The 12,211-nt window shown below is 33.4% G+C and overlaps 1 protein-coding gene and 1 long non-coding RNA gene across 2 annotated transcripts; one reads left to right on the plus strand and one right to left on the minus strand.

The window, feature by feature from the left end:
- The first annotated feature begins 1,027 nt into the window (after positions 1 to 1,027).
- On the plus strand, positions 1,028 to 1,686 carry LOC140991030 (uncharacterized). Its single transcript, XR_012177765.1, has 2 exons — positions 1,028 to 1,270; positions 1,463 to 1,686. It is a non-coding gene; the product is annotated as an uncharacterized lncRNA (long non-coding RNA).
- Positions 1,687 to 1,807: 121 nt separating this feature from the next.
- LOC140991029 (polyadenylate-binding protein 6-like) lies at positions 1,808 to 4,524 on the minus strand. Its single transcript, XM_073460934.1, has 6 exons — positions 4,228 to 4,524; positions 3,620 to 3,929; positions 3,282 to 3,535; positions 2,899 to 3,198; positions 2,531 to 2,805; positions 1,808 to 2,448 (listed from the first exon to the last, which is right to left on the minus strand). Exons 1-6 carry the CDS (start codon positions 4,415 to 4,417, stop codon positions 2,182 to 2,184), a joined length of 1,596 nt encoding a protein of 531 aa, XP_073317035.1. The 5' UTR covers positions 4,418 to 4,524; the 3' UTR covers positions 1,808 to 2,181.
- Positions 4,525 to 12,211: the final 7,687 nt, after the last annotated feature.

Genomic DNA, 12,211 nt, shown 5'->3' on the forward strand with positions numbered 1-12,211 from the left:
GTATATATATGTATATAAATTTAATTCTCTAATTTTATTGATAAGTGATAAGATAATTTGACAACAAAATCAACATAGGATAGTCTATTCCTGAAAATGTAGTATTCATAAAACAAATTAATCAGTGTATTAATTTGTGAAAATAAAGAAATAAATCAAGTATCCTTACATTTCAGTACTATGCAAAATCATTAAATCCATTTTTATTTTCAAAGAATTTTCATAAATAAATAATTCATCGTACATATATATATGATTTATATATAAAATTCTTTGAAAAAATAAAAATGAATACACGTGCACGCTAGACTTGGAATTTATCAGCAGTAGTAGGATTGATTTATTGTTGTTTTATCAAAAAATAAAGTTGGTGGTAATCGTGTAACTTAAAATTTTTAAACTACACAACAGTACAAGCACCATGTTTCGAGTCTCGCTCTCAATAATTGTATTTCTTGCGATCAATAAAAATCGAACATGTGATCTCGACTCTGATACTAATGACAGAACCGAATTAACCCTAGCCGTTTTACCAAAAGTTACAGTTGAGAGCACTGATCTCATACATTTTGATTTTTTTTTTGGGGCTTTTTTATTTTTATTTTATGAGAGTCCGGTCAAGATGAGATTTTCAAATAAAAAATGAATACGTATTATGAAACGTGTGTATCTATATATATCTATATCTATTAGTCAAAAAAAGGGGGCAGTTATACGTTAATGCAAGAACAGAAAGTCATGTAGTTCACATGGTAGACGAAGAATATAATCGAGAAATAGATGTACAGGGATATTAATTATTTATATATTTTAATTTAAAATTTATATATTTTCTTAGTTTAAACATATTTTATATTTTTTCCCGTTTAAGATAACAATAAAACATATATTATCAAATAAGTTCAAAGAACCAAAAATCTATTCCACGACTGTGTGCCTTTTTTCAATCTTTTTTTTCATTTACTTAAAATCTTGAACGAAATATAACTTAACTCTTGAAATATATCATCTCACACCAATCGAATTCAATGCTTCGATTTTCAAACTTCAAAGTTCAAACCTAGGTAGCTTAGATGGATGCATTGAAGTACAAGTTTCTTTTCTTATAAATACAACTCTAATTTGGGCAATTATCAGAATCATATAGAATAATAATAACAATTATCCATGGCAAGTAACACTTCGATATTCGCTGTTGTCACGATATTATTTCTTGCTGCCTTTGCTGTTATGCCAAGTTGTGATGCATCTCGAGTTAATCTTTTTCAGGGTACGTACATATATCCATGCATCTCCAATTCTATAACCCGACTCGTCGATTTTATCGAAATTTAAATTTTTTATTCTGCTCATCAAGATCGTGTTGTAATGTACATACCTATACAAATATCAGTTTCAGTACTAAATTTTATGTAATTTTCATAAATATGTTGATCTTTTTGTTATTTTATTGTGTTTGCAGAGGAGTTAACGGGGCCAATTTGCCCAGCTTGTGTGTGCTGTGAGCCTCCACCGCCGGGCAAATGTTGCGCCCAATGTTGCGCTTATCCTTACACTCCGCTTGCAGTTCAGCCTGAAAACGGTTCCCCATAACCCCGTCCTTTCAATGTTTCTTAGTCCCAGATAAATAAATTTAACAGTCAAAAAAATTGACTTGTTTGCTCAATAAATGAGGGGACTTGTTTGTCTATTATTTCTTTTTTTTTTTTTTTATCTATATTAATGTTTTATGTTATGTCGCTTCTTTATAAAGCTAACAAACCTTGCGTGAAACTAATCATAGCTACACTCTGAAAATAAAAATGGCACAGCATAACACACAAAATATCACACCAGCAAACAAAAATCCTCTGCAAAGTCTCATCAATTTGGATACATTGCCCAAGAAAATTAACACGGATTTTGTTCGTTAGAATACGAAAAACATCATACTAGTTATTAAAACTGGAAAAAGAAAGGAAGTTCCCAGAAAATAATAGAGTGCAAGCTGCAGAAAGAAGTAGTAATCAAAATCATCTGAAACAATTTGAACTGCTTCTTGAGCCTGTAATGCCATGGACTGCATTGAATCCAGCAGCATTTAGTCTGTCACATCTTTTCCATCTTCAACCAACATACAGTGAAAATTAGTTATCTCCAATCAGCAACAATCGGTCTTCAAGATTGTACCTACTCATGGACCTAAAATTTTTGAACAAGAGGGTGATGTACGAAACCAGACCTTTTCTCATGCATAACAGGATATGATCTAGCAAAAAGTAGGGGAGAATGCATAAATCCTGGCAATTTCTTGTTCATCTCTAGCATCATGGGGCTACAACCTTTCCATGATTTTTCGGTATCTCCATCAGTGGTCTTGTGTACCATTCTCCTCTGTGGTATTTGATCCTTTCTTGTTCCAAGATCCTGATTGTCTTTACTCCCACCAGAGGTTGAAATTTGCACAGGCTACACAAAAAGAGAGGAAAAAAAAGAAGATTATGGACGAGCAAAGTCCAGCCAAATGGAATTTTTGTGTCATCCCACTTACATATGGCGAGAAGATCTGTTGAAAGTTCATAGCTTCAAAATGATAAAATGATCTAAATGCTGGTGGAACAAAGTTCTGGTACAATACAGGATGGAATGGACTCAGTTTTGGGTCAGGAATCGAAGAATAAGAGTTTGGGAGGTTGCAATGTGGTGGCTGTCTTTTGTGTGCAAGGACATTCCAGTCTGTGGTGTAAAGTGTCGGGCCGGCTCGAGTTCGCTGTTCTCTTGGTCGAGCCATGGTCACGTAAAGTGTCTGTCCTCCTACACAAGTCCCTATATGATAGGCAAATTTAATCAAATTACACTATGAAAACATATTTACGATATAGGAAATAATTGAGAAAAATAGAAATGAGATTCTTTTACCGTTTAATGAACGTAAAGCCTTATTTGCGTCCTCCAGATTTGAGTAGAGTACAAATCCAAATCCTTTGCTAGTTCCATCCCCGTGTCGGATCACTTTTGCTGAGATTACTCTTCCATGAGTACAAAAGATTTGTTTCAACTTTTTGTCGTCAACAGATACATCAAGATTCTTTATGAACAGATTAGAATTCTTAGAGAATTCCATATGGGAAATTGTGTACTTTTCTCCATATATTTGTCTTAACATTTCTGCCCTTTCATCTTTCTTCTGAGCTCTACCCACAAACAGATTCTTTGATCCTGATCAATCACAGAAAGTATTGCATTTTTTCACTTTTCCCCAAATAAACATGCCTTTTACTTAGAACAAAAAGGATCTTTACCAAACAGTTCACCATTCAGAGCCTCCATTGCTTTCTTGGCCTCTTCATGCGAACCGAAATTGACAAATCCGAACCCTTTCGATTTCCCCTTCTCATCCTTCATTACAACCGCACTACAGATGTTACCAAAAGCCGAAAACTTGTTCTTGAGGAGATCATTCGTGATGTCTTCATCTAGATTTTTCACATAAAGATTAGTGAAAACTGGTTCTGCGTTGTTTCTCTCACTCTTTCTGACGAATTTGGAAACACATCTGATGCAAACATTACAAATTCAAACATGTAATAGATACATATAAAAAGAAAACAGTAAACGTTACAAATTCGAACAGACTAACAGCTTCTTGCCATCTTGCATTGTTCCATGGACGGCATCTAGAGCTGCCTTGGCCGAATCCTCCGAACCAAACTGAACAAAACCATAGCCCTTGCTCTTCCCATTTTCCTCAGCAACCTTGCAAGAAATCACGGTCCCATACTCGGAGAAAATTTCCTGCAATCGAGCACTGGTGATCGAAGGGTCAAGATTCTTGACGAAGAGGTTTCCGATACCCCTCTTCCTCGAAATCGGTTCTCTTTCACACCACATAATTCTCATAGGTCTACCCCTCAATTCAGTGAAGTTTAGGCGGTTTAGAGCTCTACGAGCTGTTGAAATATGCACAGAAAAGATTAAAAAGAATTCAAAGTTGAACGAGAATATGCAATCGCATTGAATCAATATCAAGAACATCAAACCAGAAACAGCCAAATAAGAAGAAAATAACGTAATCTCTGCCCACATTTCAAAGAAACAAATATCCCAATTGATTGAATATACACACAAATAAATTATCTTAAATCAAAATCAACCCATCATACAAGAAAACAAATGTTGGAGAAAGCAAGAACCCACTTAAATCCGCAAATGAACACAAAAAAGTGAGTCCGTGAGTAGATACTATACCATCAATATGAAAGCAGAATTTAACGAAAGCATAGCATAGGGATCTGAGAGATATCTTGTCACGGCAGAGACGGACCGAGACCACTTGGCCGGCAGCTCCAAAAGTTTCTTCGAGCTCCTTTTCTGAAACGTCCGGGTGCAGACCGCCCACGTACAGCGTTGCCCTCTGCGGAGTATCGGCTTCGACCATTGTTCTTGAAGTGAGAATCGGATCGTGAATTCCCGAAATGTGAGAGTCTTCGTGGTTGCATATTTTCGCAAGACTTGGTTATAACCGTAAACTATCCGTTTATGTTTGTTTGGCGGTTGAGAAATTTACTAATTTTTTCCAAATAATTGTTTTTTTCACCAATTTTTATTTTTCATAAAACTTTAAAATCTCAAGTTTAATTAAATAAGAATATTTGAGGGCAATTACTCTTATTTCTTTCCATTAAATTATTTTTTAAAATTTCACTTGTGATATTCAAATAAAATAATTTTGGTCATTCTTGTATTAAAACATAGCAGGTGATAGTATAGATTGAACTCCTGCACAGTAAATAACAATGATATTATTTTGACCTCGGGAATAGTATTTTTGGATCTCGAGTGAGGCAAGATGACTCATCTTATGCAAGCTAGGGTGTAAATGAATTTAATTTAGTCGAATATGAATAAAATTTTAAAGCTCGAGTTAGGTATGTTCAAGCTTGTTAAGATCAGAAATTGATTTAGAGTAGATGAATAAATATTCTCGACAAATTTTATAAATATTTTCGATTGGGTTATCAACACTAAAATATTATTATTGTCGGTTAGGTATTCAATAAGCCAACGGTTTGTCATTATGTGAAAATAGACTCACAGGTGAGGTTTGACACGAAATGACTTAAATTTGTGATCAGCTAAGTTATCAAATAAATATTTATTACAAAGTAACTGATAAGTAAATAACACAATATTGTTTCTGGGTGTTTGGGGACTTCAATATTCCTATTTCACTCCTTCTTTGCTGAAATATTTCACGAAAAGATTGCGACAATTACAATATTTTTAAACTGCCCACTTCAGCATATCTCATTACACTGTCTCACTGAAGTACTTAGTGTATCATACAAACTTAACAAAATGAACAGTAAGAATACTTAATCTCAATCACAAGGATTTAACAAAAAAAAATTTCTAAGCACAAATTGATCCTTGATTATTAGAATTAACAATTTAACTTGTGCTTGCTATGATTAGTTGGGCTCTCGAAAATTACTTTAAACTCAAAGAGCTTTTCTTAGACATATAGAAATATTGAATGAATTCTATTAGAGAATTTTTATTTCAGCTTAGACTTCTAACAAGCACCTTTTTGTCATTGATTAATCCACTAACATTTTCGTTTAGTCCATCTGTGGGGTTCTGATAAACTAATTTGCTTCGGAAACATATGTATACATGAATAAACAATTTCTTTTTTGAAGCTAGAGCTGGACTCTGTAATTATCTATTAGATCAACAGTCTTGTTAAACCAAAACGTAAATGTTCTAACAAAGCTCGAATTCGATTCGAAGGTCAAAAAATTTAATTTTTTTTATCGAATTCGATTCAAATCAAAGCTCAAGTTAGAATTCAGTTTGAAATATTCGAACATATTCCGAGCTACTCGAACATAAAAGCTTGAAATATATTTATTTAATATATAATAATATTATTAAAATATTAAAGTTTGTGAACTATCAAATTAAATAATTTGGGTTCGAGTCAGACTCGAAAAAAGTTAAACTTGAGCTCGCGAATCGGCTCGATTCATTTACACCCCTAATGCAAACACAATCTTAGTCAATTTTAATTGAGTTATAACTGGGAGCTTAGGATATGTCGGTATAATAATTATTAGTTTTATTATTATTGAAAATTAGTAAGTTACTAATAAATTGTTTAATACATTGGTTTACCACAATCCCATAAATTCACACCACTAATGGAGTGATAGTAATCTCGGGCCTATAGTGTCTTCTCCCACCTAATAACTAACCACGTTTCTGCAAAAATGTAGACATGTATAATGGATAAGTTCGACCCAGAATCGGACCGAAATTGACCAGTTAAACCCAAAACGGGGACCGGTTTGGTCATACTGGTTCTTTAACCTCACCAAATCTATTAATAAATAAAATGTGACGGTTTTGTTTAAATAAACCAAAATTAACTGGTTCCGCTTCTGTTTCCGGGTCGGATCCGAGAAATTTAATTAAATAAATAAAAAAGAATTATGGCTTTGGGCCAACGCCATTGCATAGATTTGAAATAATAAACAGTATAGATTCTCTTTCATTAATTTTTTTGTTTGAATTTGTGTGGCGTGAAAAAAAACCGAAAAACATGTAACTTTTTAAGAATTGTTGTGAAAAAGTAAAAATCTATGGTAAAAAATAAAAATCTCAAACTCTTAAAATTATCACACTACACACTTTATAATATTTTTCTCTTAACTCAATTGTGATTTTCTTCACAAATGAGATATCTATTTATAGAAAATCTTTACAAATAATCCAAAAATAAATTACATCATTACCTTCATCATCACACACAAATTTCAATATTTACAACTCTTATTTTCAACATTCAAATATTCAACATACACATTTTAAATATTAATTTTCAACACTCCCCCTTGTGACGATGATAATGATACGATGATGTCTTCATTACGTGTTTTTATACTGCCTCGTTAAAAGCCTTACTAGGAAAAACCCATTGGGATAACAACCATAGTAAGGGAAAAAGAGTGCAGTCACGTAAACTCCCCATCATGTTGACACGAACAGTTCTTCACAAATTTCGTAGAGTGCGCATCCCAATATTATATATGTGCTTTCTGAATATTGTTGTAGGAAGTGCCTTTGTGAAGAGATCTGATGAGTTTTCACTTGATTGAATGTGACGAACATCAATATATTTATTCTTCTCAAGCTCTTTGGTAAATGCGAAGAATTTAGGAGGAATATGTTTAGTTCTATCGCTTTTTATGCATCCTTCTTTCATTTGAGCAACACATGCAGCATTATCTTCATATAGAATCACAGGCTTCTCGTCGAATGATAATCCGCATGAGATTTGGATATCTTGGGTGATTGATTTTAACCACACACATTCACGGCTTGCTTCATGTAGTGCAATAATCTCGGCATGATTTGATGAAGTTGTTACGAGCGTTTGTTTCTGTGAACGCCGAGAAATTGCAGTGCCTCCACGAGTAAATACATATCCATTTTGGGAACGTGCCTTGTGTGGATCAGATAAGTATCCAGCATCGGCATAACCAATTATACTTGGATTAGCATCTTTTGAATACAAAAGTCCCAAGTCTGTCGTTCCTCGTAGATAACGGAATATATGTTTAATTCCGTTCCAGTGTCTCTTTGTTAAATCTTACCAATAAATTTACGACAAGAGATATATCAGGCCTTGTACAATTTGTAAGATACATAAGGGCACCAATAGCACTTAAATATGGTACTTCTGGACCAAGAATATCTTCATCATCTTTACATAGACGGAATGGATCTTTTTCTATGTTTAATGATCTAACAACCATTGGAGTACTTAAAGAATTTGATTTATCCATATTAAAACGTTTAAGGATCTTTTCTGTATAATTTTTCTGGTGAACACATATTCCACATTCCTTTTGTTCTATTTGTAAATCCAGACAATACTTGGTTTTTCCAAGATCTTTCATTTCAAATTCTTCCTTCAAGTATGAAAAAACTTCTTGAATTTCCTTATTCGTTCCAATGATGTTTAAATCATCAACATATGCAGCAATAATTACGCATCCGGATGTTGTTTTGTTAATGAAAACACAAGGGCATATTGAATTATTTACATATCCCTTTTTCATCAAGTGATTACTTAGCTGATTATACCACATTCGGCTGGATTGCTTTAACCCATATAATGATATTTGTAATTTCACAGAATAACATTCTCTGGGTTTTGAACTTTGTGCTTCAGGCATCTTAAATCCTTCAGAGATTCTCATATATATATTACTATCAAGTGATCCATATAAGTAAGCTGTAACAACATCCATAAGACGCATTTCTAAATTTTCAGATACTGCAAAGCTAATCAAATACCGAAACGTAATTGCATCCATCACGGGAAGATACGTTTCTTCATAATCAATTCCATGCCTTTGAGAAAAACCTTGTGCAACAAGTCGAGCTTTATATCTTACAATTTCATTTTTCTCATTTCGCTTTCGAATAAAAATCCATTTGTATCCAACAGGTTTTACACCTTCAAGTGTAAGGACTATATGTCAAAAAACATTACGTTTATTTAACGAATCCAATTCAACCTGGATGACATCTTTACATTTTATCCAATCATGCCGATTTTTACATTCAGCAAAAGATTTTGGTTCATGATCTTCATTATCATTTATGATGTCGATTGCCACATTATAAGAAAATATATCATCAATTTCTTCTATATCTTTTCGGTTCCATATTTTTTCAGTATTAATATAATTGATAGAGATTTCATGATTCTCGTCAGTTTGTGGTTCTGACAGAACATTTTCATCATCATATGTTTCTTCAGGAACAACATTCTCTATTTTGTGATCAGCATGTGTTTCTTCAGGAACATCATTCTCTATTTTGTGATCATTGTGTTTCTTTATGAATTTTCTTTTTCGAGGATTTTTATCCTTGAAACCGACTGGCCTTCCACGCTTCAGGCATTTTATGACATCATGACTTTGTTCAATTTGTTTCTTTGGAATTTCAATTCGAGTAGGAGCATTTTTAGCATGTATATATGATTTAGTTACCCCTTTTGTGTCTGCAAATGCATATGGTATTTGATTTACTATTCTTTGCAAGTGCACAATTTGCTGTACATATTTTTCACATTGTTTTGATCTTGGATCCAGATGTAACAATGATGATACATACCATGTAATTTCCTTTTCGGTATGTTTCTGTTCTCCCCCTAACATTGGGAAGATTTTCTCATTAAAATGACAATCAGCAAAACGTGCTGTGAACACGTCGCCTGTCTGAGGTTCAAGATATCGAATGATTGATGGACTATCATAACCGATATAAATTCCAATCTTTCTTTGAGGTCCCATTTTCTTTCGTTGCAGTGGTGCAATAGGTACATACACCGTACATCCAAAAATTCTCAGATGAGAAATGTCTGGTTCTTTACCAAATGCAAGCTGCAATGGGGAATATTTATGATATGCTCTTGGTCGGATGCGAATTAATGCAGCAGCATGTAAAATTGCATGTCTCCATATAGAAATAGAGAGCTTTGTTTTCATAATAATTGGCCTAGCAATCATTTGCAGACGTTTAATCAATGATTCAGCCAATCCATATGGTGTATGTACATGAGCAACATGATGCTCAACAATGATTCACATAGACATACAATAATCATTGAAAGTTTGGGAAGTAAATTCACCAGCATTATCAAGTCTATTTTTCTTAATTGTCTCATAGGGAAATTGATTCCTCAATTTTATTATTTGAGCAAGTAATCTTGCGAATGCAACATTTCGAGTTGACAATAAACATACATGTGACTATCTGCTGGAGGCATCAATCAATACCATAAAGTATCTGAATGGTCCACATGGTGGATGGATTGGTCCACAAATATCACCCTGAATAAGTTCAAGAAACATTGGTGATTCAGTTTGGATTTTGGCTGGTGATGGTCTTATAATAAGTTTTCCAAGAGAACATGCTTTTTATTGAAACTTATGATTCTGAAAGATCTTCTGGTCTTTCAACGGATGACCATGTGTATTTTATATAATTCTTCGCATCATTGTTGAACCAAGATGTCCTAATCGATCATGCCAATTAGTTAATATTGAAGAATTATCAACTACCATGTTTGATTCATTGGGACTTATATGTGTATAATGCAATCCAGTAGGGAGCATTGGTAGTTTTTCAATCACATATTTATTTCCTGATTTATATGTGATAAGACACATATATTTCCCATTTCCTTCATTTATTGTTTGAGTATCATACCCATGGGAATATATATCATTAAAACTCAACAAATATTTTTTTGATTGTGGTGAATACAAAGCATCATTGATCAAAAATTTTGTACCATTAGGTAACAAAAATTGTGCTTTACCATATCCTTTAATCAAGTCTACAGGACCTGATATTGTATTCACCATTGTTTTTGTTGGTTTTAGTTCCAAGAAATATCTTTTATCTCGGAGGATAGTGTGCGTTGTACCACTATCAGGTATGCAAACTTCAGCTTGGTTCATAGTATTTTCCATATTTGAACTTCAAAAAAAATATGCAATGAAATAAAATTACTGACAATACATTTATAAAAATAAAATACAATACAATACATATTTAAAAATATAACACACTATAAAACATTATCATGGAAAAATAAAATATTTTACATATTCATTCCACCAATAAATTGATCATTGTCTGAGAAATCAATCAGAAAATCTCCAGCATCAAAATGAGTTGAACCACTCAAAGGTTCACTGTGTTCAGTAAAGTTGGTCTCCTTTTCTTTCCCCTTTATTGATTCTTTATAAAGTTTACAAAGGTGCTCAGGGGCTCGACAAATACGGGACCAATGTCCTGGAGTACCACATCTGAAACAAGAACTTTCAAATCTTTTTGAGTGATTCTCATTAACACTCATATTCTCTTGATGCCTTTTCGGTGGGTGGTTTGGGACGTTCTTTTGAGATGAGTTATAGAAATAACTATCTCGATTATTTTCAAAACCACGGCCGCGTCCACGACCACGACCACTTCCACGTCCACGTCCACGTCCACGACCACGACCACGACCTCGATTTTGTCCTCGACCAAAATCTTGTCTGTAACTTTGATTTTGGTTTCCAGGTTTAAATTCATTTTTGCTTACAGCATTTACTTCTGGAAATGCTGTTGATCCAGTGGGTCGGGACTGATGATTTCTCATTAATAGCTCGTTGTTCTTTTCCGCCACAAGAAGACAGGCGATGAGTTCAGAATATCTCGCAAATCCACGCACTCTATATTGTTGCTGTAGTGTTATATTTGATGCGTGAAACGTGGAAAATGTTTTTTCAAGCATTTCCGATTCTGTAACCTCATGTCCACAAAATTTTAACTGCGAGATTATTCTATACATCGCTGAATTGTAATCACTGACTTTTTTAAAGTCTTGGAATCTTAACATATTCCATTCATCACGGGCGGTCGGAAGTATAACTTCCCTTATATGTTCAAATCTCTCTTTTAATCCTTTCCACAGAGCCATGGGATCTTTTTCGATGAGATATTCACATTTTAATCCTTCATCAAGGTGTCGTCGTAAAAATATTATAGCTTTTGCTTTTTCTTGTGATGAAGATATACCATTTTCTTTAATGGTCTCGCTTAGACCCAATGACTCAAGATGCATTTCTACATCAAGAGTCCATGGCATATAGTTTTTCCCAGTAATATCAAGAGCGATGAATTCGAGCTTTGCCAAGTTTGCCATGGTGGTACTAAAAATTACGATGCATTTTATTAGTTAATGAATATTGCAATACAAAGTAATGGATAAACAACAAGTACAAGTATTCGTAAAAATAAAGAAAACACACGAGGAGGATATTCTCCGATAAATACAAGACTGGTGAGTATGATAACCAAAATAATTAAAAATAACCTCGTGAAAGCCATCTTCTTTTTTTCTTCGAAAATTTGATGAAGAATAATTTTTAGAGAAGAAGAGAAAGTTGGAGTGATTGAATGTATTTGTGAGATTGTATTTATAGAGCAAAAACTAGCCGTTTTGTTACCGTTTATTACCGTTGGTGTATAAGAAAATAAATGTATGTATTTGTATAATTTTATGGTAATAATATGGTGTATATAATATTAGTCATATTTAAATAATTATGTATATCATATCACATTATTATAATTAGGTGTCATAAGTTATTTTGTTTAAAAA

The sequence above is a fragment of the Primulina huaijiensis genome, chromosome 13, assembly GCF_012295235.1.
Source record: "Primulina huaijiensis isolate GDHJ02 chromosome 13, ASM1229523v2, whole genome shotgun sequence".
NCBI lineage: Eukaryota > Viridiplantae > Streptophyta > Magnoliopsida > Lamiales > Gesneriaceae > Primulina > Primulina huaijiensis.

Bases quoted from the DNA above. Each gene is read 5' to 3' on its own strand.
- LOC140991029 (XM_073460934.1), bottom strand. From the start codon at position 4,417: ATGGTCGAAGCCGATACTCCGCAGAGGGCAACGCTGTACGTGGGCGGT. The intron at 3,930-4,227 runs GTATAGTATCTA...ATATTTCAACAG, and splicing joins ATTCTGCTTTCATATTGATG to CTCGTAGAGCTCTAAACCGC. The intron at 3,199-3,281 runs GTAAAGATCCTT...GTGATTGATCAG, and splicing joins TCTGAATGGTGAACTGTTTG to GATCAAAGAATCTGTTTGTG.